Source organism: Manis pentadactyla, chromosome 5, assembly GCF_030020395.1.
Source record: "Manis pentadactyla isolate mManPen7 chromosome 5, mManPen7.hap1, whole genome shotgun sequence".
NCBI lineage: Eukaryota > Metazoa > Chordata > Mammalia > Pholidota > Manidae > Manis > Manis pentadactyla.
This window is the reverse complement of record NC_080023.1, coordinates 53,777,861-53,805,133: the sequence shown is the minus strand read 5'-3', so window position 1 is coordinate 53,805,133 and position 27,273 is coordinate 53,777,861. Positions and strand designations below refer to the sequence as shown.

The window sequence follows — 27,273 nt, the reverse complement described above, 5'->3', positions numbered from 1 at the left end:
GTATTGGTTGACTCAAGTTGCCCTAACAAAATACTAGGGACTTGTGACTGAAACAAAAGAAATTTATTTCTGATAGTTCTGGAGACTTGGAAATCCAAAATCAAGGTGCTGGCTGATTTGGTTCCTATTGAGAGCTCTCTTCCTGACTTGTACGTAGTCACCTTCTCACTACCTCCTTACCTGTGCTTTCGCCTTCCCTCGCTACATGCTCACAGAGAGAGAGGAGGGGGGATATTTTTCTCTTCCTCTTCTTACAAGGCCACTAATTCCATTATGTGGGCCTCACCCTCATGATCTCATCTTTCCTAATTACCTCCTAAAGAGCCCAACTTCCTAATACCATTGTATTAGAGATTAAGGCTTCAACATAAAAAGTTTAGAGGACACAAACATTTAGTCCATAACAAATGCTCTCATTTCAATATCAATGTTTTAGATTTCATGCTATAAAAATATAGGTCAGTAGGTTCATGATGTAAAAATGTAAAAAAAAAAGAAGAAAAAAGAAACATAAAACTTGTCGTCTATAATATCCTCACACATGCTTTCTTCAGCTTCTAACACCTGTAACTTTGGGGGCTAATCATTAACATTCAAATTATAGCATTTTAGAAGAAAGAGTGTCTCTAAAAGTGTGATATTATGCCTCAAAATCAGAAGAAAATCAACATATTCTACATCTCTAGAAGCCCACAAAGACAGGCTTATCTAACTTTTGAGATTTTTTTTATGCTTGAGGAAGGAAAATTATCATGGGTTAAATTTTAACCTTATAGAAGTTTATGCCTAATTGTACTACAAAGATGAACCTTATAAATGTTGGTAATCTCTTAAAGTTTTAAATTCTAATGATGTGAACATTTCAAATTTATTTATACCAATTCCAGACTATTTTCAGAGTTGCCTGTAGTATGGTACCACTAAAGTCTGGAGTGATGATATTAACTAAAGTAATTGTGAAATATTCCAGGCAACAGAAGCTGTGGAAGATGTAAAGACCACCACCACCACCAAAATGCTTTCCATGGCATGTAGTTTTATGAGGTTTATTTTCATCTTGAAAGTGAGTTATTATATCCTTCTGAGAATAGTTTAATAATATACTTTAAAAGGTGTAGCATTGGAATTCAGAAACAAAACTCTAGTGCTAAATTTCTATAAAATTTTAGGCAGGTTATTTAATCTTGTGTCTTGGTTATATAGTTAAAAGCCCTGAAATGTCTTTCTCTAATTTAGATTTTAGATTGTTTTTATGAAGCCTTGTCTTTTACTCTCACTCAAGTGTTAGTGCAGCTCCTTCAGTGGAAAAACAAAGGAAGATGGGGAGTTATCTACAAGCCTAGTATGTGCACAGATTCTGTCTTGCATACGACCATGTGAAAGTCATGCCTAAGGTCTTTCTTTTCCAGACATACAGTCCTGTGATTGTGAGATAAATCTCATTTGAACTGAAGTGGATAGACCCAGCAGCAACTAACACTTGATTGCCACTGACATACTAGTTATAGTGTTCATCATACATGTTTTACAGAACTATCATTTATTGACTGCTTATTCTCTGCCAAGCACTTTGCTACACATGTATGGGGGGGTGTGTATTACATTTCATATATGTAGGCATTCCTATTAATCCCTTACAAATATCTGTGAAGGAGCTACTGTCTTTCAGATAAAGATGTTTAGTCTCAAACTTGTGAAGTGTCCTCTCAAGGTTCATATAGATACAATGTGAAATTGCCGAGATTTGAAACCCAGTCTCTGTGACCTTAAAGTTCATGTTCTTCTAAACAAAAAGGAGTCAGTATGTGATCACATGGGCTGAAAGAATTAAGAATAGGCACTGTGGACAACACAGCAATGAAGAAAAGAACAGTGTGTTAAAGTCCTCATTAATAGTAGTCTGGATTACCTGAGATTGTGTAGAATACACTCAAAATGTTCTCCACAAGCCTCAACTCTTGAGATTGGTTAATTAGGTATAGAGTGACTCTTAACTCAGGAACTAAAAGGACTGGTGAGAGAACTAAAAAGAACAATGGTGAGAGAATTTAGTGCTATTTCCTGGTGGGCTCCCAGATTCTCCACTTACTGGCTGGTTGAAATAATTTAGACACATGGCTAAACCTTTTAGCAGTAAAATTGAAATATTAATGCAATTTCACATTGTATCTATATGAACCTTGAGAGGACACTTTACAAGTTTGAGACTAAACTTCTTTATCGGAAAGACAGTAGCTCCTTCACAGATATTTGTAAGGGATTAATAGGAAATTGACTTAATGTTATTATTGTACAAATTACATGATATGAATCAGTGTAGAGTTCCACTCACTGACTGACCGATGAACATGCTTAATATATGTTAGTTTGTTTTATTAGTATAGCTATTGTTACTATTATCCTTGTATCTTGTGGTTATAAAAGATAGAAATTTGGTGAGATGGTAATCATAAAGTGACAATGGACAAGGAATATGCTTTAAAATATAATCTATTTGGGTTAAGATTATAACCTTAAAGTCTAAATTTTCATATTATAAAATAAAGAACTGGCTTTGTAACTATCCCTGAAATAAAACATTTGGAGTTATTATTTTTCTGGCTTCCTTTTTTTTCCTGCTCTGGCTTCTGAAAAAAGCCAACACCCATTCTGGTTTTGAAATTGAGTTTGCCAGATAGCTAGGACAGAAAAATTAACTCTGGAAATGACTGAGTAATTCTACAGATCATATTTAATGAAGCAGAAAAAAGGTGGGCTAAACATAGACAAATAAAAGCAATGTAATATATGATGCTATGAACTATATTTGAGAGTTTGTGTAGGTGAATATTTTGGTGATAAAGCATATTATTAAAGGATAATCTTTACCAAGTTACTTTGGGCATGCATTTCCTATGCTGTGAATAAGGCATCCTGCCCTTAATGCTGACATCTGAAATTATTTAATTTGAGACCCAGTAGGACACTTGCACACTGCAAATTAGGGGCAGATAGATGACTGCTTTTGCCAAATGAGCTGCCCTAGCCAGCTGCTTTTGCTAATTCACAGATTTTCTATTTAAAAGAACACCATTTCATGGATATGGATTAAACAGTAGAGAAATGGCTTGATTCACTTTTAATTTTCAGCTTACAATTTAGGGAAAACTGGTTTAGAACAATTGCATGTCCCATGTATTCTGTATATAAGCTTCCTTCATTGTATTTATATTCACAGTTACAAATGGGCTACACAGTATAAGCCAAGTACACTTTTTCAGAAATAATCAGGTCAAATTGCAAAATATTTCTTTTTGTTTTAAGGCAAATTGCAGTTTTCCAACCCTGTTACAGTTAATCTTTCTCTATCTTTCTATGTATTTTACAGAACTGCGCTGTTAATGCTTCTGTTAAACTCAAATTATAGTCAATCTGACCATAATTATCTTACTAGACGGAGAAATAATTTTCCTCTTGTTGTAGTTGTTTCATTTTTAAAGAGAAATTGTAACCACGAATGCATTTATACTATATATAATGGTTTAATATTTATTCTAAAACATGACATATTTAGTCTGTACTTTTTCATTATATCACAGGGGAAATAAATTTGTTACATAGATACTGTTGTCTTCGGAGTTAGTGAGCTAAGATGTAATGCCCAATGGTACAAGCAGAAATGCTTATAACAGAAAACACTATTTTTACCTTAGCTGTCAAGGCCAAGACCCTGAGCCAACCTTGCACTTATTTTCATAACAAATGTTGTGTTGGATGTTTTTGTTCCTTCATAGGAATTTTTTTGCAGTAACTAGAACATAGTTACTTCACGATTCATAACTGGCTCATTTTATGACCATACAGACCTGAGATAAACAAACCAGGTTTCACTACCTGATTCTAGAAAAAATGGAAACTTCAAATCAAATCACAGACCCAAGCTCTTCTTTCAATTACTGGATAAATCATCCAGCTTAACACTTAAACTGTACATTCTTCCTATCAAGGCAATCAACATTCATATTATCACAAATAAATTTCACAAGAACACATGACTTGAATCATTCAATAATGAAAAAAATTACTAAAGGCCTGTCCAAGATTATTTCATGGTATTTTTTCAATATTGAATTTTTCATCATATTCAGTATGAAACAAAGTGAAAAGTCCTAAATGTCAGATTTAATCAACTTGTACAGAAAAATTATTTGTACCTATGATGAGAGAAACCCTAAGTGGGGTACTTGGATATCTTTTAACTTAGAGAAATAACATATGTTTTATTTATGTTTATATACATTTTACATACATCTAATAATATATGTATTATAAACAAATGCTAAATTTTGTGTCATAGCTTTTAGTGAGACAGCATTCACCCAGGATTTCCCTCTTCATTCAATTTTCCATAGTAAATTCATTCACAAAACATAGTTTTTCTCTAAACTTACAAAATAATGGCAAACATTAATTTTGCATGTGAAGATATAAAATAATTTTTCATTTTAGATAGCCAATTACTCCATGAAAATATGTTGAAAATATTTGTAAAGTATAGTGCTAAGTTTAAGTGTTCTAAAAAGAATGATGAAAAAAGTCCATTTTCTCAATGTTTTATAATACAGTCAACCCCTGGATTTTTTGGCTTTAATGCCTTCTCCAGTTAAAAGTACAACAAAAGAAAGTCCCAGAAGATTTACCAGTTAATATTAAGAAGTTATTTAATTAGATTTAATTTAATTCCTATTTTTCTGCTTTTCTAAAGTACAGATTGACTGAGAATTGGACTCATCAAACATATTTGATGACTGATGCTTCCTTATGAAGACTTTAAATTGTGATTGTTCAAAAACATCATTTGTTCATAAAACCAAAATGACATAATTAAACAACTACTTGTAGTATTTGTTGATGATTAAGGTTAACTCTTGTTCAGATAGATACCTTTTGTTTGTATCTACGCAAAAGTAACGATAATGTTTGAGAGTAGAGAAGGTAAAATGCTTAATTCAAACATATTTTATAGGTACCTTTTCCTAGTCTTTCAAAGTATTATTTTCAAGTCTGTTCATTTTAACAACAGAAACGCTTCTTGTTAAATCCAAAATCATTATCTAAATCAATTTCTTTTATGAAATGGAAAATATGCAACCAAATATTAAAAATGTTTTGCACAAATACTTAAACTTTTATACCTATCCTACACACACTATTACTGGGGCACCCTGATATCTGAATTGATTTATTTGTTTGGGAAAGCAAAACTGCTCAACATCTTAGTAGCTACTGAATTTATAGATATATGAAAAATATACGGTAAAATTAATAATTAAAATAAATTTTAAAATTGTCCCTAGCAATATATTATCATAGAGGACTCCAATCAATCAGTAATTAAGGGGAAAATAACTGCTTGGAGAGATACCATGGATTCTATTATTTTCAATAAATATTTATCCTTATATAGATTGGTTGTAGAACTCTGATTAACTACTGAAATTATGTGGCTTTTAACAGAGATTCACTTAGGTAAATATAAAATTGGAATATTGTGATTTACAACTGTCCACAGTTTATGGGCTGTGTGTGCATCCATTCCAAATCACAAGGAACCTTCTGGTTTATACTTATTTAGACATATCCATGTTGTCATGTTAGAGAGATGTATCATCATATCACTGCAGAATGTTTCACGAATACTCTGCAAGATTCTTGGTTTTTAGACTTGCAGAACTGAAATTAATTTAGCTTAACTGCTTTATTTTTGGTGGGAAATCATATCATTTGTCGAGAAGTAATTTTGAACTAAATAATAAATGAATCAGCATGCTTTATTTGAGCATGACAAACATTCCATCCTAGTTTCATTGGTAAATCAGTTACACCTGTACATATTTTCTGCAGTACTTTAAATGTTAGATATTTTCTAACTCTGCTAGCTACTAGTTATGAAGTATATAAGCTCTAATCTTAGAAACACAGTAGAAGGTGATATTGGTACATAATACATCTTTACTAAATTTAAGGATATTCTGCTCTTTTCTGAATTCTAGTGGAGGTGACAATTTATTACTCTGAACTATGGGAGGAAGGCCAGTATTAGAACTGATGATTGACACTATGTGGTATAGCACTTCCATAAAAGTTATAGATTTAAAAACATAAAAATATGAAAGTAATAATCCTAAACATCTTTAAAGTCACACATCAATATTCTACTTATAATTGGTTGAAATCATATTATATATGTGTAATAGAGCTCATATATATACATATATATAAAGTCTTTTACTGAGGGACCACAATTTTTTGTCTCTATAAACACACACACAAATACAATGGATGTTAATTTAAAATTGTCATTTTGAATGCCCTTTAAAAATGTGTGTGTTGATAGTAAACACCAGTAAATAATTAATGAATATCTAAATTGGTACCAGACAACATATAGACAATTGCCACACATGACTGTGTTAATTAATGGCATAATGGCAATGAATAGGTTTAATTATATTTACATATCAAGTGTCCAGTATAGTTCATGATGCATAAGCTTGCTTCATTTTATATATAGTAGGTGAAAGAATACGTAAAGCATATGTAACAGTTTTTACTCTTCACTTATAAATGTCATATTATTTCTTTGATCTGTAAATATTTGGTGAGTCTAAATTAAATGTGTGTATATATATGTATGTATATACAGAGAGGAAGAATTAATATATTTTTCAATAGAAATCTTGTTCTTCTCTGATATATTTTCTAATATTCAAATTAATCTTATTGCTTTCAATCATTTAAACTTATATTCTAATTAGCTAGCAGTTTCAGATCCTTAATTATGACCTTTCTCCTGTTTCTGTTTGTAAGCATTCAAAAGGTGTCATCAAAATTCAGAGTTCCTAGTTTACGATATATTCTAATGTGTCAGTGTTTAACACGATACCTACTTTTTATGCAGAGTATATATTTAAAGTATAAGGATAAATCTGCTATCATTGTTAAATTTTAGTATATATATTATTGGATATATTTTGAGGTGTAATTTCGTTATAGCCTTTTGTTAGTACTTTTCTACAATTTTAACAAATGAAAGCATCTCGTCATTTGAATATTGATGACAAGCTTATTCTGTTTAGATTTTACCACCTTATTTTAAAATATCATTAACATCTTTGTTCTTACAAGTGATAAATATGATAATTAGAGTGGTGCCAGTTTCTGTTAAATATCTAAAGTAGCAAGCATAGATGTAGTACATATAATTTTTTGCTTGTCAGGACTTAATATTTAAGTAATCTTGGTTTTTTTAAATAAACGCACCTTTTAAAATTGGGCTAACCTATCTTGTGGGCATCTTATTTTGTAAAATCAATTTAAAAAAGAAAATGTGACTTAGCTTATATCCTCTGATAGTTCACGTAAGATCGAACCTTAGTAAAAATCTTGTTCATACTGATTTTCTGTCATTGTAAATAAAGCACAATTGGATTAAGTCCAGTAACAATTTTGAAGGTTAATTATACCTTTAACATATAGTCTATGCCTTCTTGTTCCTATTTTCATATATATATATAAATGATCTTTGTACTTTAATTCTAATGGAGAGAATTACAGTGTTTTAAATTATTAAAGCAGTATTTTCTATATTACTTTAAAAAATGTTTTCTTTTCTTGGTGACCATGCTCCTGGACTTGAATTACAAAATGAATTCTCTTAAGTATTTCAATAGTGATGGAACCTTTAGGGCTAAAATATTTTGCAAACATGTAAAGTAATTTAATTGATAATAAATACATGGGAAAAATCCTGAATTGTTAATATAACCATTTATAGTAATTTGGGGAATATTTTAAAAATTCCTAATCAGATTTGGCAGCACTTTTCCACAATTTTAAGGAAAGAAACCATCTCTTCATATGAATATTGATGACATGCTTTTTCTGCTTAGATTTTAAAACCTTATTTTAATAGATGTCATTAACATCCTTGTTTTTGCAAGTGATAAATATGAGTGCTAGAGTGGTAGTAGTTTGTGCTAAATATCTAAAGTATTGAATGTAAATGTAATACATATTATTTTTTGCTTGTCTGGACTTAATATTTAAACAATTCAGGTCAGCCAGCTTTGATTAAGTTCCAGCTATGTTATTTAGACCCTGAGAAGAACACATATGTACTATTTACACCAATAAATACTGATGAATATGTACATAGGACAGAGAACTATGCCACATATGTTGAGAATCAAGTGAGCAGTTTCCATTCTTCAGAATGCTTATACTAGTTGGGAGAAGATGAGAATTCATTCGCATAAAATTATGACAAAAAATTGCTGCCTGCCATAAGAGAGATGTTAAATAAATGGTTCAAAGGTCTATAGGATGTATAAGGAAATAACCTGTAATCATGGAGAGCATCAGAAACATCATGGAAAAGGCAGCACTTGAAATTATCTTTGAAGCATGGACAGAAGAGGAATTATTAAAAATAGTTTCCTTCAGGGGCAGAGCCAACATGGCGGCGTGAGTAGGACAGTGGGAATCTCCTCCCAAAAACATATATACTTTTGAAAATACAACAAAAACAACTAGCCCTAAAAGAGAGACCAGAAGACGCAGGACAGTGGCCAGACTGCAGCTACACCAGCGAGAACCCAGCGACTGGTGAAAGGGGTAAGATACAAGCCCCGGCCCGGCGGGACCCGAGCGCCCCTCCCCCCATGTCCCGGCAGGAGAAGAATAGGCAGAGCGGGAGGGAGATGGAGCCCAGGACTGCTGAACACCCAGACCCAGCCATCCGGGCCAGAGCGCAGACACAGTACGTGCCCAGGGGGCCCTGGATACTGGGGGAACAGGAAGTAAGACCTCTGAGCGGGTGCCGAAGCTGATGCCCCTGTGAAAAAGAAAAGCGGGGGCTTTTTGAAAGTCTTAAAGGGACAGTGATTTAACAGCTTGACGGAAACAACCCAGGTCACAGTACAGCAGCTGGAAATTAGAGGGAAAACCGGGTGCACTAACCCCCTGGGCAACAGCTCTGAGACCCCTCACGGAGGTAAACAGCCAAGCAGCACCCCCATCCATCACCCCTCCGGGGGCTGCGAAAGCAGAGAAGCAGCCTGAGGCAAAGTCCGCCCACAGAAAGGGAAATTTCTCCCTTCCGGCCAGGCAAGACACAAAGACCCTCTCTACACGCAATTACCCAACACAAGCCACTAGAGGTCGCAGTTGTACCAGTAAAGAAAGGCCAGGAGCAAGTGAAAATTTTTGCCCTCCCAGCTGACAGTCAATATCACCTGTCAACATGAAAAGGCAAAAAAATATGATCCAGACAAGACTAACCCAGACAGCTTCAGCATCTGCTACATCTTACCCTGAGAAGGAATCTGGGGAGATAGATTTAGCCAGTCTTCCTGAAAAAGAATTCAAAACAAAAGTCATAACCATGCTGATGGACTTGCAGAGAAATATGCAAGAACTAAGGAAGGAGAATACAGAAATAAAACAAGCTCTGGAAGGACTTCAAAACAGAATGGACGAGATGCAAGAGACCATTAATGGACTAGAAAACAGAGAACAGGAACGCAGAGAAGCTGATGCAGAGAGAGAGAAAAGGATCTCCAGGAATGAAAGAATTTTAAGAGAGCTGAGTGACCAAACGAAAAGGAACAATATACGAATTATAGGTATACCAGAAGAAGTAGAGAGAGAAAAGGGGATAGAAAATGTCTTTGAAGAAATAATTGCTGAAAACTTTCCCAAACTAGGGGAAGAAATGGCCTCTCAGACCACAGAGGTACACGGAACTCCCACGACAAGGGATCCAAGGAGGGCAACACCAAGACACATAATAATTAAAATGGCAAAGATCAAAGACAAAGAAAAAGTATTAAAGGCAGCCAGAGAGAAAAAAAAGGTTACCCACAAAGGAAAACCCATCAGGCTATCATCAGACTTCTCAACAGAAACCCTACAGGCCAGAAGAGAATGGCATGATATACTTAATGCAATGAAACAGAAGGGCCTTGAACCAAGACTACTGTATCCAGCACGAATATCATTTAAATATGAAGGAGGGACTAAACAATTCCCAGACAAGCAAAAGTTGAGGAAATTTGCCTCCCACAAACCACCTCTACAGGGCATCCTACAGGGACTGCTCTAGATGGGAGCACTCCTAAAAAGAGCACAGAACAAAACACCCAACATATGAAGAAGGGAGGAGGAGGAATAAGAAGGGAGAGAAATAAAGAGTCATCAGACTGTGATTATAATAGCTCAACAAGCGAGTAAAGTTAGACAGTAAGATAGTAAAGAAGCTAACCCTAAACCTTTGGTAACCACAAACTTAAAGCCTGCAATGGCAATAAATTCATTCCTTTCACTAATCACCCTAAATGTAAATGGACTGAATGCACCAATCAAAAGACACAGAGTAATAGAATGGATAAAAAAGCAAGATCCATCCATATGCTGCTTACAAGAGACTCACCTCAAACCCAAAGACGCGCACAGACTTAAAGTCAAGGGATGGAAAAAGTTATTTCAAGCAAACAACAGAGAGAAGAAAGCAGGTGTTGAAATTCTGGTTGCAGACAAAACAGACTTCAAAATAAAGAAAGTAACAAAAGACAAAGAAGGACATTACATAATGATAAAGGGCTCCGTCCATCAAGAGGATATAACCATTATAAATATATATGCACCCAATACAGGAGCACCAACATACCTGAAACAAATATTAACAGAACTAAAGGGGGAAATAGAATGCAATGCATTCATTCTAGGAGACTTCAACACACCACTCACTCCAAAGGACAGATCCACCAGACAGAATATAAGTAAGGACACAGAGGCACTGAACAACACACTAGAACAGATGGACCTAATAGACATCTACAGAACTCTACATCCAAAAGCAACAGGATACACATTGTTCTCACGTGCACATGGAACATTCTCCAGAATAGACCACATACTAGGCCACAGAAAGAGCCTCAGTAAATTCCAAAAGATTGAAATCCTACCAACAAACTTTTCAGACCACAAAGGCATTAAAATAGAAATAAACTGTTCAAAGAAAGAAAAAAGGCTCACAAACACATGGAGGCTAAACAACACGCTCCTAAATAATCAATGGATCAATGACCAAATCAAAATGGAGATCCAGCCATATATGGAATCAAATGACAACAACAACACTAAGCCCCAACTTCTGTGGCACACAGCAAAAGCAGTCTTAAGAGGAAAGTATATAACAATCCAAGCATATTTAAAAAAGGACGAGCAATCCGAAATGAACGGTCTAATGTCACAATTATCGAAATTGGAAAAAGAAGAACAAATGAGGCCTAAGGTTAGCAGAAGGAGGGACATAATAAAGATCAGAGAAGAAATAAATAAAATTGAGAAGAATAAAACAATAGCAAAAATCAATGAAACCAAGAGCTGGTTTTTCGAGAAAATAAACAAAATAAATAAGCCTCTAGCCAGACATATTAAGAGGAAAAGAGAGTCAACACAAATCAACAGTATCAGAAACGAGAAAGGAAAAATCACGACGGACCTCGCAGAAATACAAAGAATTATAAGAGACTACTATGAAAACCTATATGCTAACAAGCTGGGAAACCTAGGAGAAATGGACAACTTCCTAGAAAAATACAACCTTCCAAGACTGACCCAAAAAGAAACAGAAAATCTAAACAGACCAATTACCAGCAACGAAATTGAAGCAGTAATCAAAAAACTACCAAAGAACAAAACCCCCGGGCCAGATGGATTTACCTCGGAATTTTATCAGACATACAGGGAAGACATAATACCCATTCTCCTTAAAGTTTCCAAGAAATAGAAGAGGAGGGGATACTCCCAAACTCATTCTATGAAGCTAACATCACCCTAATACCAAAACCAGGCAAAGACACCACCAAAAAAGAAAACTACAGACCAATATCCCTGATGAACGTAGATGCAAAAATACTCAACAAAATTTTAGCAAACCGAATTCAAAAATACATCAGAACGATCGTACACCATGACCAAGTGGGATTCATCCCAGGGATGCAAGGATGGCACAACATTCGAAAGTCCATCAATATCATCCACCACATCAACAAAAAGAAAGACAAAAACCACATGATCATCTCCATAGATGCTGACAAGGCATTTGACAAAGTTCAACATCCACTCATTATAAATACTCTCAGCAAAATGGGAATAGAGGGCAAGTACCTCAACATAATAAAGGCCATCTATGAAAAACCCACAGCCAACATTATATTGAACAGCGAGAAGCTGAAAGCATTTCCGCTGAGATCGGGAACTAGACAGGGATGCCCACTCTCCCCACTGTTATTTAACATAGTACTGGAGGTCCTAGCAACGGCAATCAGACAAAACAAAAAAATACAAGGAATCCAGATTGGCAAAGAAGTTAAACTGTCACTATTTGCAGATGACATGATACTGTACATAAAAAACCCTAAAGACTCCACCCCAGAACTACTAGAACTGATATCAGAATACAGCAAAGTTGCAGGATACAAAATCAACACACAAAAATCTGTGACTTTCCTATACACCAACAATGAACCAACAGAAAGAGAAATCAGGAAAACAACTCCATTCACAATTGCATCAAAAAAAATAAAATACCTTGGAATAAACCTAAACAAAGAAGTGAAAGACTTATACTCTGAAAACTACAAGACACTCTTAAAAGAAATTAAAGGGGACACTAACAGATGGAAACGCATCCCATGCTCATGGCTAGGAAGAATTAATATCGTGAAAATGGCTATCCTGCCCAAAGCAATATACAGATTTGATGCAATCCCTATGAAACTACCAGCAACATTCTTCAATGAACTGGAACAAATAATTCAAAAATTCATATGGAAACACCAAAGACCCCGAATAGCCAAAGCAATCCTGAGAAAGAAGAATAAAGTAGGGGGGATCTCACTCCCCAACTTCAAGCTCTACTATAAAGCCATAGTAATCAAGACAATTTGGTACTGGCACAAGAACAGAGCCACAAACCAATGGAACAGACTAGAGAATCCAGACATTACACCAGACATATATGGTCAATTAATATTTGATAAAGGAGCCATGGACATACAATGGAGAAATGACAGTCTCTTCAACAGATGGTGCTGGCAAAACTGGACAGCTACATGTAGGAGAATGAAACTGGATCAGTGTCTAACCCCATATACAAAAGTAAACTCAAAATGGATCAAAGATCTGAATGTAAGTCATGAAACCATTAAACTCTTGGAAGAAAACATAGGCAAAGCCTCTTAGACATAAACATGAGTGACCTCTTCTTGAACATATCTCCCCGGGCAAGGAAAACAAAAGCAAAAATGAACAAGTGGGACTATATTAAACTGAAAAGCTTCTGTACAGCAAAAGATACCATCAATAGAACAAAAAGGAACCCTACAGTATGGGAGAATATATTTGAAAATGACAGATCCGATAAAGGCTTGACGTCCAGAATATATAAAGAGCTCACACACCTCAACAAACAAAAAACAAATAACCCAATTAAAAAATGGGCAAAGGAACTGAACAGACGGTTCTCCAAAAAAGAAATACAGATGGCCAACAGACACATGAAAAGATGCTCCACATCACTAATTATCAGAGAAATGCAAATTAAAACTACAATGAGGTATCACCTCACACCAGTAAGGATGGCTGCCATCCAAAAGACAAACAACAGCAAATGTTGGCGAGGCTGTGGAGAAAGGGGAACCCTCCTACACTGCTGGTGGGAATGTAAATTAGTTCAACTATTGTGGAAAGCAGTATGGAGGTACATCAAAATGCTCAAAACAGACTTACCATTTGACCCAGGAATTGCACTCCTAGGAATTTACCCTAAGAATGCAGCAATCAAGTATGAGAAAGATCAGTGCACCCCTATGTTTATCGCAGCACTATTTACAATAGCCAAGAATTGGAAGCAACCTAAATGTCCATCTATAGATGAATGGATAAAGAAGTGGTACATATACACAATGGAATACTACTCAGCCATAAGAAAAGGGCAAATCCTACCAGTTGCAGCAACATGGATGGAGCTGGAGGGTATTATGCTCAGTGAAACAAGCCAAGCAGAGAAAGAGAAATACCAAATGATTTCACTCATCTGTGGAATATAAGAACAAAGGAAAAACTGAAGGAACAAAACAGCAGCAGAATCACAGAACTCAAGATGGACTAACAGGTACCAAAGGGAAAGGGTCTGGGGAGGATGGGTGGGTAGGGAGGGATAAGGGTGGGGAGAAAAAGAGGGGTATTAAGATTAGCATCCATAGCGGAGTGGGAGAAAGGGGAGGGCTGTACAACACAGAGAAGGCAAGTAGTGATTCTACAACATTTTGCTACGCTGATGGACAGTGACTGTAAAGGAGTATATAGGGGCGACCTGGCATAGGGGAGAGCCTAGTAAACAAAGTATTCGTCATGTAAGTGTAGATTAATGATAAAAAAAAAAAAAAAAGCAGTTCCTGTGTGGTGACCTCCAATGATTTCTACACAATGATATAAAGGGCATATAAAAGTGTAGGCAAAGGGTCTGTTTGTGTTTATATAGATGATCAAAGCCTAATTTGACTACCCCGAAAATGAACTAAGATACGATATGAAAAAGAACTTCCAACATCAGCACTCTCGGAAAGACTCATGACAGAAGATGATCAGCAAAAAAAAAAAACAAACCCCAACAAAGATCCACGCACTGCTACAGCTGTAGATGCACTCATCCCACCAGCTCCTGGACTTGCCATGGGAATGAGGAAGGAGATATCTAAGCTGGCCTGTGCATACAGTAAAACAACAAATTTGACTGGATCTATACTGTTGGAACTCAACCAAGAATTAAGAGAAGTGCAAATTGTAGCACTTCAAAATCTTACAACCACAGACCATTTACTGTTAAAAGAACATATGGGATGTGAACAGTCCCCAGGAATGGGCTGTTCTAATTTATCTGAATTCTCTCAGACTGTTCAAGTTCAGTTGGACAATATCCACTATATCATAGATAAGTTTTCACAAATGCCTAAGGTGCCTAACTGGTTTTCTTGGTTTCACTGGAGATGGCTGGTAATTACAGGTATGCTTTGGTTATGTAACTATATTCCTATTATGTTAATGTGTGCGCACAATTTAATTAGTAGTTTAAAACCTATCCATGCTGAAGTTACTCTACAAGAAGATATGTCAAAGAAATAATCAATCTTCCCAGGTTTTCTTCTGCCTGCTACTTCTATAGCTTTTCTTCTTCCTACCTAATTACAACCTTTAAATAGAACTCGTGCCACATGTCGAATTTACCGAGTATCATAATTCTTCCAAGTGGTTAAGACACCTCAAGACAAATGCTGGGCATAGAAGCCACAGGGCATAAATATGCAAAGAAGTAAAAAGCTAACCTTTTCAAACAATAAGGCTTCTCTCTCACTTACCAACTTTACATTTCCCTGTATGGCCCTGGAAGATGACTGGTTAGCCAGAGACCGGTAAGATTCCTCAAGGGAGGGACAACCTAAGACAGGCACAGTCGCAGGGGGCCATCTGGTGAGAAAATGGGGAGCAGCACAGGTGAGGCTTAGAACCTCCCCCCTCATGTTCTGAGAGAAATCTTCTGCATACATGGATGTTTATTGCCCTTGTCTAGCTCGGATTAACACATAGTCTACAGGCACACACCTGATCATCTACATTTGCTCTCTTACAACACTAAACTCTGTTTTCTACCTTTATCTTGTATCTACCTACCACTTCAGCATTTTATTAAAAATAATAATAAAGAGAGAAATGTGGTATCCACATATAAATCAAGTTTAAAAATCAAATGAATATTCATATTTGAACTGACTGTTTATAGTTCATAATGCATGAACAAAACCGAAAGCTTCTGTGATGACTGCCCTTGCACTGTTCACCATGTAACTTATTCACTATGTAAGAATTTGTACTCCATGTAAGAACTTGTTCGTTATGCATCAGAAGATTGGAGACTGACGAAAATTAGGCTTGGGGTGGATTAATGATTGTGCATTGAGTATTGACCCCCCTATACAGAATTTTATTGTTGTTAACAACTATTTGATCAATAAATATGAGAGATGCCCTCACAAAAAATATATATATATATATATAAACACACTTCCAATTGTAAAATAAATAAGTAACCGGGATGTAATGTATAGCATAAGGAATATAGTCAAAATATTGTAACAACTTGGTATGGTGATAGCTGGTACCTAGAATTATCATGTATATAAATGTTTAATCACTGTGTTGTACACCTGAAACTAATGTAATGTAATACTGTGTGTCAACTACCTTTCAATAAAAAAAATTAAAAAAAAAATAGTTTCCTTCATTCCAGAGTACTGACAACATTGTCTCATGAAACACGTCAACATAGCATGCATGTTTTTTGTTTCCTACTCCTTGTTGAACTCAAGTGAGGTGAGCTTGCATAGCATTTTCCAAATAATATTTAGGTGATGTGCAACTGTCACAAAAAACAGCATCGCTCCAGAGGCTTCCTTTTATTTTTGAATGAAATACATCAAGTTGGATTTTAGAGAAATTTTGCTATTTAAGATTATTTGTTGAATATTGACATGATTGAAATATACAAAGTCAATTTTACTTCTTTTGATTATTTATTTTAATTTCTGTCTCCCCAAATATGTTGTAGCTTCAGGGTATGGAGTTAAATGTTTATTTTCTTACCACAGGACAAATATTCCTTGCTTGACAGAAAGAGTGTCTCCCCAAAATAAATAATACCCACAGAATGAATTGTACCACAGTGGAAAGACAAGTGGATGCTTAATAAATGCTTTTATTTTTTATTTAAGGATTGAAAAGAAAGAAAAATGCATCTGCAAAATGCATTTAGATTAAATCCAAATCTTTTATCATGGATGATAATCTGTTTTTCTTAATTTACACTTCTTGTCATTTGGCCTGGAATGATTTTTGTGCAATATTCAGAGGCAGATAGAGGGGTTCCTCAAGTGCAGGAAATTATGAGTAGTTTTGTATGGATGGAGACAGTGAGTGTGGAAGGAGGCTGCATTTGAAGGATTTCTTAACTGTGTGAAAACTTGTAGGTATGTTAGCATTTTGTAGTAAAATTATCTGATTCCTCCAAAAGAGGACATAATCAAACGCTGTTGTGAATTATGGTGACAAGATGACTATGATGTTAACAAAAGTAGTTTCAATGCAGGGCATCATGTCCATGTGTGGGTTTAATGAGGAAATAGAGATGTGTATATGGAAAAATAATTTAAGAAATTGTGTTCTGAGGAGAAAAAAACCTCTTTGGTAGCTAAAAATTGAGATTGAGTGAGGCTAATAGCTTGGTAGTGGTTTTATTTTGCTTCCCTTTGTGTCCACTGAAAAGTTCGGGCTCTTGTGAATGACTAGGTAAGAGAGAGAAAAAGGCAAAGATTGGGACTGAATATGTAAAAGGTACAGCAAACATCTGAAAGATTACTCTGAGGGTAGAGATGGGATTCCTCATTCAAATGCAGGTATTTTTCTTTGAGAGGAGCAAGGACGTATTTTCATTTTAACAGGAAGAAAGGTAGAGAGAGTGGGTTCAAGTGCATATACGTTTGGAGAGTTGGTAGTAGGAAAATAAGAATGTTCCTCTGTAATGATTTCTGTTTCCTTGGCACATGGACGAATGTACCAGGGAGGAGCCACAAAGGAACAAACAGAGGTCGTCACCAGTTAGAAGAAAGAGGAGCAACTAAATAATCCTGTTGATGCTGGGCACTGAAGTTAACGAAGGAAATCCTAGTGAGATTGTCTAGCAGCAGTATACGTTCCATTTGGATTTGGGGCCATGGTTTGAAGGCAGTTCATACTTTCGGTTTTGTAATATTTTTCTTAGACAATATTCAACCCCTCAGTTTTCCTCTCTATACCTCTCTTTGCATTTCTTTAGCCACCTCTAATTAAATAATGCTTTAAACATAGTCATTATCCTCCCTGAGATTCCCACTCTTCTGATACCAAATTCAATGGTGTATTTTTCCAGTACATATATGTATAACAATAACACAGTAGTAATAATAGTATAACTTCATTCAGGTACCTGGACCCAATTCCAATGTCTGTAAGTATGTGGGAGTGGTCTTCCCACACATACTTATACCAAGCAATTCTCCACCACCAGCAGAGTGTTGGAGAACTCAACTCGATTCTGATGCTGTCTGCCCAGAGACAGCACCAGATTCCCAGGTTAAGGGCTCTGTCCTACAAGACTGCTCTCCACCCCCAACTCCAGATGCCAGTGGCAAGCCCCAGGAATCAGTTAATTTTATTACAAAATGCTAACATAACCTACAAGTTTTCATACAATATTTAAGAAACCTTTCAAATGCAGCCTCCTTCCACACTGATCTACCTCCATTCTGACCTACTGGCTACAGATTAGCGGTTCCCACGACCTCCCCTTTAGGTTCAATTAGTTTCCTAAACTAATGTGAGTTCCTCACAGAACTCAGGAAAACACTTAAGTTTACCAGTTTAATAAATGATACTATAAAGGATACAAGGTAACAGCCAGGTGAAGAAAGACTCAGGGCAAGTTCCCAAATAAAGGAACTTCTATCCTCGTGGGACTTGGGGCCTGACTCAGTGGCACGTGGAGGTGTTCTGGCTCCCCAAACATAGAAGCTCTTTCTTTTTTATCTCTCTCTGCATCAGCTTCTCTGCGTTCCTGTTCTCTGTTTTCTAGTCCATTAATGGTCTCTTGCATCTCGTCCATTCTGTTTTGAAGTCCTTCTAGAGCTTGTTTTATTTCTGTATTCTGCCTCCTTAGTTCTTGCATATTTCTCTGCAAGTCTATCAGCATGGTTATGACTTTTGTTTTGAATTCTTTTTCAGGAAGACTGGTTAAATCTATCTCCCCAGGTTCTTCTCAGGGGAAGATGTAGAAGATGTCGAAGCTGTCTGGGTAGTCTTGTCTGGATCAAATTTTTTTGCCTTTTCATGCTGATTGGTGTAATGGTGAGCTATTGACGTTCTGTCAGCTGGGTGAGCCAAGGCTTTCCACTTGCTCCTGGCCTTTCTTTACTGGTACAACTGCGACCCCTAGTGGCTTGTGTTGGGCAATTGCATGTAGACTGGGTCTCTATCTTGCCAGGCCGGTATTAAGGAAGCTCCCTTGCTGTGGGCGTGGCCAGCCTCAGGCCACTGCTCTGCTATGGCGGGGCCCAGGTGGGGTAATGGACAGGGGGCTGTTTGGCTGTTTACCTCCATGAGGTGTCTCAGAGCTGTTGCCCAGGGGGTTAGTGTGCCCAGAGTTCCCTGGAATTTCCAGCTGCTTGACTGTGACCCGGGATGCTTCTGTCCAGCCATGGGGTCCCTGTCCCTTTAAGACTTTCAAAAAGCACTCACTTTTCTTTGTCACAGGGGCACCGGCTTCAGGACCTGCCAAAGATCTTGCTGCCCTGTTTCCCTAGTTTCCAGCACCCCACGCATGCACTGTGTCTGTGCTCTGGTGCAGATGGCTAGGGCTGGGTGATTAGCAGTCCTGGGCTCCCTCACCCTCCCCGCTCCGACTCCTTTCCTCCCACCGGGAGCTGGGGTGAGGGGCGCTCGGGTCCCGCTGGGCCAGAGCTTGTATCTTACCCCTTTCACCAGGCGCGGGGTTCTCACAGGTGTGGATGTAGTCTGGCTGTTGTCCTGTGTCTTCTGGTCTTTCTTTTAGGATTAGTTGTATTTGTTGTATTTTCAAAAATATATATGTTTTTGGGAGGAGATTCCCACTGTCCTACTCACGCCGCTATCTTGGCTCCGCCTCCATAGAAGCTCTTTCTGACCAAAAAGTGGGATCCAACCGAGCGGAGCAGGAACAGCAGAGAGCAAGCGAACTGTTCTCATGGGTTTTGTGAGGGCTTTATGGGATAGTCAGACTGACTGAACTATTGGCCATTGGCTGAGTCAGCCTCCAGCCCTGCCCTTGGGTGGGGGTCCAAAAGTCTCTCGTTAAAATGACAAGACACCTGTGTCACCTTTAAGGCTCTGCAGTTTTCAGGAACTGTGAATGAGACCAAATATCCCTGGGAAATATATATTTGGTCATATGAGAGACTAAATATGTATATCTTAAAACTCATTATATCACAGTCCCCCAAACACATTTCATATCTAGTGTTTTCTAATTGAGAAAACGGCACCAGGATTTCCTGTGAAGTTTAAGCCAAACAGTTTGGAACCATTCATAGGATTTCCCACTCACTCATCTGACCCAAAGGTATATCATCACATCTTGATTTTGCCTCACACTCATCTCCCAAATTTATCTACTCTCACCTCTCACAATTGCAACCACTTGTGGTAAGCAGCAGAGTCTCTCTCTGGACCAGGGCAACAGAAAAGAAATGACCAATTGTGTCCATCTATGTTCCTCTCCAGTCAATTACCCATGCTGCTATATAAACACTACTTTGATCATATTATTTCCCTGCTTAAAACTTTATAATAAACTCACCTTACCCATAAATTAAAGTCCCAAATAATAATCATAAGATGTTTGTGATCTGGTATTCTCTTCTTGTCTAACATTATCTCTGCCACTTTATCTACTATCTCCCTAATCAATGTTTTTTTTCCCTCCATCTCCTACCTCTTTTGGCTCTTTGCCAAGATTTTTTCCCCTATTGTACTGCAATAGACTGATGCAAAATGGGTAATTTTCCTAATCTTCTATAACTCAGCAGACTCCTGAAGGGAGTCTCCTTTGACATTCCAGACTTAATAGGTGTCCATATTGACTCCTCTCACTTTCTTTTTCCTAGCATAATTATATTTATAATTACTCATACAAAACTTTTAAGATTCATAAAGGCAGGGTCATATCTACTTTGCTTACCTCTGTAACCTAGTACCAAGCAAAATTTCTGGCTTACCACACCTGCTGAAAGCGTTTTGTTAAACTACTGAAGAAAGATACATTATCTACTTTTTATTTAATATTTATATTATTTCCTTTTTCCAAACTTCCCATGAAAGGTTGAACAACAGTGTGAATGATATCATATACAGTTTTTAAGTTAAAAGGCACTCATTAAAAATAAAGGAAATGGCTTTTGTTTTGTGAATGATAAATGAATTCCAAATATACAGATTGTGTGGATTGACATTTGTCTTTGAAAGCAAATAGTTTTTAAATTGAGAATGTTTTTATTGAAAAGGATAAAAGAAGAAAAATTGGATAACTTAGCTAAGAATAGTATCCAATTCTGGTCTTTTGCCTGCTACAGAAATCCTATTATAAGAAAAATAATATTTTAACTCTTCTCCAAATCATTTAACTATAAGAATGTCCCTAATACTATCAAAAAGCTCTTCTTATCTTTCAAATACCTTCACATTTTCTCTGAATTTGTAAGAGCATTAAGGCTTTACTATCACTATAATTAGATCTACTGAAAAAGTACCTTCTCATTTTTGTCAATTCCTGATTATTCATGGTGATGGCAGAAAGCCTTAGCATGGATTACTGAAAGCCCAGATCATTTATAGGACATGAAAATTAGCCCTAATTTGTTATGTCTATCAAAAATTTCAGTTGAAATACAAGTTCTCCTGTGAGCTTTAGCACATGTTCATTGATGCTTGAATAAATGCTTTTAAGTATATGTAGTAAATTTTGAAAATAGGAAAGAATATATAGATGGTTGAATAGCTTTACATAAACTACGCTCTAAAAAGTAATCAAGCCATCAGTTTGGTGGTCTTCAATTGGGCCACATTGGGCAATTGGAATAAAAATTTGTCTTTCTAAACCACTGGGGAAGAAAGATACAAAAGTATAGAGCATGCACAAAACAGAAAGATTTACTTTATTAGCACTTACTTGACCACCAACAGAAATGTTAACAAAAATATCCAGAGAACATTTTCTTTATGTGATCCTAAATAGTTCAGTTACAATTTTCATGACATGCCAGTCATTTATGCATTACATAACAATTTATGACCACTTCTTGTGGTCTAACACTGATAAGTATTGTGAATGCAAAATTGAGTAAGACACACTTTCTACCTTTTATATATCATTACAGTTAGTATAGTGTAGTGTGACTGACATCAGAAAAGATGCTTGTTGAATCAAAGTTCTAGAATGGAGTAAACAAAAAATAACTTAAAATCCAACTTCTCTTGAAGTCAGTGTCATGTGTATGGTACACCAGCTCACTCATTCATTCTTCCCATCTAGTAGAATTTCTGAAACTCTTAGCACCTACAAATTTTTAAAATTAATTCAATAACATTTTTTGAGCACCTACTGTGTATCATACCATTCTATAAGCATAGTGGAAAATTTGCATTTCTTCAATGTACGTTGTGTTATTAATAAGAGTAAATTGAAATTATACTCAAGACACTGCTTCAGTTTTAAATATATACAAGTATTTAACTTTTTAACATAATTTCTTGTAAGCTCCTGTAGCATAAACATCATTAAAAATATATACATTGCAAACATGTTTAATTTCAATAATTAAATATTTGATAATCTGAATAAATAGCCTGGTATTTATGATCCAGAAGCTTATGAAAAAAATTTTAAATTAATGCAAAGATTGTGTCATATGTAATATGTGTATACTAGTCAAAGAATGACATTATTCACAAAACAAACACTGCATCTGTTCCAGGGAAAAGCTTAGTCTCTTGTTTCTTTTGACAGTGTGCAGACCTGGGTTCTTCAAAGCCTCACCTCACAGCCAGAGCTGCAGCAAATGCCCACCTCACAGTTACACCCATGAGGAAGCTTCAACCTCTTGTGTCTGTGAAAAGGATTATTTCAGGAGGGAGTCTGATCCACCCACAATGGCATGCACAAGTAAGGAAACTCATGGATATTTGGTGAGGCTAACTTTCACCAGCTTGAAGAAAGAGCATGATGGAGCCTGTTGCATTCTCTTACCATTTCTCCTAAAACAGGCGTAATTTTTTACTGCCAGTACCGCTTTTCACCCAATTGCAGTGTTCTTGAGTAAGCATTGAAAAGCTTAAGTCTCTTTTATCACTCACTGTTAGAAGCATCCATTTCCTTTACTTTCAAATTCAACATCTGAGACACACACATAGAATTTTTTGTTCTATTTTGTGATTTCTTTGAGTGGTCATAATAACCAAGTATAATTTTGATAAATCCATTTCCTTGTTCATAATAAACCTTTTTTCTTTCTGATTTCAACCCAAGTTTCTGATCACATAAACAAGCAGAAAATGGCACACTTGTCTTCTTTTTCTAACCTGCCCCACTCAGCTGTAAAGGTCAAAGAGAAATTCATTCATAAAAGAAGACAGGAAACACTGCAAGAACATGGAGTTCTAGGCATTGCAAATCAGATTCAAGAGTCACATATAAAACCAATCTTTAGCTAGGATTTTTAAGCAGTCATCATGTTTCTTGTTAGTGAGTGTCCTTAACTATTATTAACTCCATGATCAGATAATCATATACTGATGAATATCATGCATCTAATTCCAACATTTACAGTGGATGCATCTGCATTCATTAATGTTCTTGGTGCTTTTTTTTTTTTTAGTGTTCCACATGTTTCTGGGAGGGAAATACATTTTTGTATTTGTTTGGTCAATGAAAATATTTCCATAGCTTTGCAACATTCACAATCTCTATGGCAAATCAAACAAACACAGAAAATGAAAGGGAAGAAAAGTGAGCCCTTTCTCCTCTTAATATTTAATTTCCACAACTTGTCCTGTTTCATTATTTTTAGATACCAGTAAGTGGTAGTTGCTCTCAAAGATGATGACAAAAATTTTTTTAATTTACTACTTGTTAGTATTAAATATAAAAACACATATAATTTATTTAATCAAATAATCACAAATTCTGATAGAATTTCAGTGTCTGAATTTCCTAGTCAGTGAAACATTTTTATAATTCCTCAAATGATATTAATTAGTTTTACATTGCTAAAGCTCATTCTTTTACTACAAGACTGATAATTTTATGGACTAAATGATTTCTAAGTGTAAACAAATGCTCGTCAAATGAATAAATGGCATTATTATTTACACTCTTGGGAGGGTATGTTTGAAGAGAGGCTATATAAGCTATAATTGAATATGATGTGGTTTGGTTGCAGTGGATATTATTTTGATTACTCAGAGCAAAATAATGCCCAGATAGTAGGGGGAAATGTGGCTAGACAATAATGTGGCAAATTAGGGAGAAAAAACCATGTCTTGAATTATCTTTTAAATTTCATTTTCTAATTATTATTTTAAGTGGTCTAGCCATGATCTTTCTCTTTCTCAGCATAAATGCAAGTCTCATTTCCTGTAAATTTGTTAGATTTGGGGTAAGGGAGAGCCTGTGCTCTGATGGCAAAGACTGTTAAGCTCTCTAGCAGGACCTGAGGCTTCATATTTTCTCTGTCTCCAGGTGTGTAAATTTCTAACAGTGTGTCTCAAAAGAATGCTAATTTGTATGCATCTCTCAAAAAGACTATTTGGACTCCTGTAGAAGATCTTTCTAATATGTAATCTGTGAGCATGTGTGTTCTGTTTTTAGTTGCATTCATAGTACCACAAATACTGCATCTGATCCCCTCAAACAGATGGCTTGATTGATGTTCAGATGACAATCTTGAATTTTGCTTTTTCTTTGGCTTTTTGGAATTAAATTTATGGTTCCAATGCCTTTTAAAATTTTTCTGGAAATATACATATATATATATGAAAAACAGAATGTTGTAAACTTACCAGAAAAGAAAATCAAACACAAATAAATATTCTAATGAATCTGCCTAATTCAAGGGTACTTCTCACAGCTCTCCTTTGGTTCATAAGTCACTATGAGCGGGACAATGGAATTTCATTACATTATTTTTTAGATGAATGTCAGTTTGGGCCTCTACTTTTTACCTCTGCTTTAGGGTGTCTCTTGAATTTGAGTTTCATTATTTCAAGAGGCACACGTGCCTCTGCCCAAATGTTAAGGGGCTGTTAATAGCAGAGTCAAAACAGGACGAGTCAGACTCTGATGCATTTTTACAGATTTAGAGGAAAGGTGATAAATGGGGGTATATTTCAGTTGGTGGGAAAACAAAAAACAAAGTTATGTATCTTTCCAAACCAGACATACATCGGGTATATTTTACCTTTTTCTCGGAAAATTACATTTTCTCAGTAACTTTGAACTGTTAAATAAGTTAAAGGTTATAATAAAAGGATACTTGTATTTCCATCTTAAGTAATTGTTTCAACTTAAAAGTCACTTTTTTTTGAAGTGTGTGAGGTTGTACATACGGTGAAATTCACAGGATTCAACCATAATTATAGCTAAGATGTGGATTGTTTTGTCAAAAAAAGTCAATTCTTAGGTTAATTGAAATGACATTTTAAATAGTAGGTAGCTTTACTATCACTTATAAATTTAGCCCTCATCAGTCATGGCTTAATAAACATTAGGTAGAAATTTATATTAATCTCTATATTTAGAACATACAATGAATATTAACATAACTAAGCTATGTCATCCTTTGTACCTTAATTTGTGCTTATGAACCATTCAGCTACAACCACAGCCCATTCTATTCTTTCAGAAAATCTTTAGTAATAAAGTCTGAGACAAATATATATGTACTTTTTCTTTGAGAAACTCTGATCACATAACATTAATATTTGACTGAATTGTAATTCTAAATATCTGAAAATCAACTACTGAGTTACATATTATGCAATTAATTTTTTTTTAGAGCAGTCTTAGGTTCACAACAAAATTCAGAGAAGAGCACAGAGATTTCTTATATATCCTCTGCCAGCACAAATACATAGCTTTCTCCATTATCAACATCTTCCACCATTTGATACAATTAATATGCAATCAGTTTTAGTTCTCTTTAGTATGCAAATTATTAGTTTTAGAAATAAAGTAATATTCATATGTATATTATTAATATATAAATTGTTCCACCATTTCTTCAAGATCCGAATACTTTCATTCTTCCTCTTGTAGTGTTTTTTTGAGTTGTTTTTAAAATAAATTTTTTTTTTCCAATTAGGTAAAGTCACAATTTGCAGAGCCATGATATTAAAACAATATCAAAGTAAGCAAAATGTTACTATGGATTCTAATGTTGACTTACTACTTAAATTCTAGTTTTTTCTTGACATTTGAGGGAGGTTCCTAATTCTCTTGGTGATTTACAAGTAGCTAATACAATTTATTTTGAGATAAGCTAAGGCTATTTTTTCCCTTGCGGCAAAATCTGTAGTCAAGAGCCACACTGAAAAAATCTGTTTTTACCTGAGCTCATTGCTTTCCTGGTTTCAGGGACAAGTACCAATGAGAAAGTAATCAGTTCAACGATCCCCAAGGAGAATTTTTCCTTGGATTTGCCAAATGACTTGCCACTTTTAGAATGTATAATTTTATCTAACGTTAATTTTGCATACATAGTTTTACTCTGTAATTCTTTACATATACACTGAGGAAAACATCTGCTTTAACTGATGTCATAACAACACCAAGATAAATCATTTCTATATGGTATAAACCCCATTATCATCCCTACAAAACTATAACAAGATTTTTCAGGTTATCACAAATGGATAACTCTTGCATTCTCCCTATTAACAAGATTGATTACAAACCAATTTTTTTCCCTTCAGACCAGGGATTTGTGTAGTAAATGATGCATAATTTTATCATCTTAAAATATGTCTTTCTCACTTTACTTTGCAAACCAGGACCCCCCTCAGCTCCTCGGAATGCCATCTCAAATGTTAATGAAACTAGTGTCTTTCTGGAATGGATTCCTCCTGCTGACACTGGTGGAAGGAAAGATGTGTCATATTATATTGCATGCAAGAAGTGCAGCTCCCCAGCAGGTGTGTGTGACGAGTGTGGCGGTCATGTCAGGTACCTCCCCCAGCAAACCGGCCTGAAAAACACCTCTGTCATGATGGTGGATCTGCTCGCTCACACAAACTATACCTTTGAGATTGAGGCAGTGAATGGAGTGTCCGACTTGAGCCCAGGAGTCCGGCAGTATGTGTCTGTAAATGTAACCACAAATCAAGCAGGTAAGTGTGATGACTGCTCACATCATATACCTTAGGCCAAGCTCGGTCAGTCATCTCTGCAGACGAGGGCTAAGTTCCTGAGCTCTGTGACAAAACTTCCCAAACACCAGAGGGTTAGGACAAAGTAGAATCCATCTCAAAATGCTTTTATTAGTTTTAAACAAA

At 35.8% G+C, this 27,273-nt stretch overlaps 1 protein-coding gene across 11 annotated transcripts in view; it reads left to right on the top strand.

Annotated features, from left to right (window-relative positions):
- The window catches only part of EPHA5 (EPH receptor A5), a 368,176-nt gene that overhangs the window by 167,844 nt on the left and 173,059 nt on the right, over positions 1-27,273 (top strand). For 4 of the 11 annotated variants that reach the window (XM_036918159.2, XM_036918158.2, XM_036918161.2 and 1 more), the window contains exons 4-5: positions 22,733-22,888; positions 26,773-27,108. The exons of 3 other annotated variants lie outside the window; for them this stretch is intronic. In XM_036918159.2, the coding sequence (XP_036774054.2) occupies positions 22,733-22,888; positions 26,773-27,108 (492 nt within the window). The remainder of the gene's footprint in view (positions 1-22,732; positions 22,889-26,772; positions 27,109-27,273) is intronic. 4 more of the 11 variants (XM_036918163.2, XM_057502278.1, XM_036918164.2 and 1 more) reach the window with 2 other exon arrangements.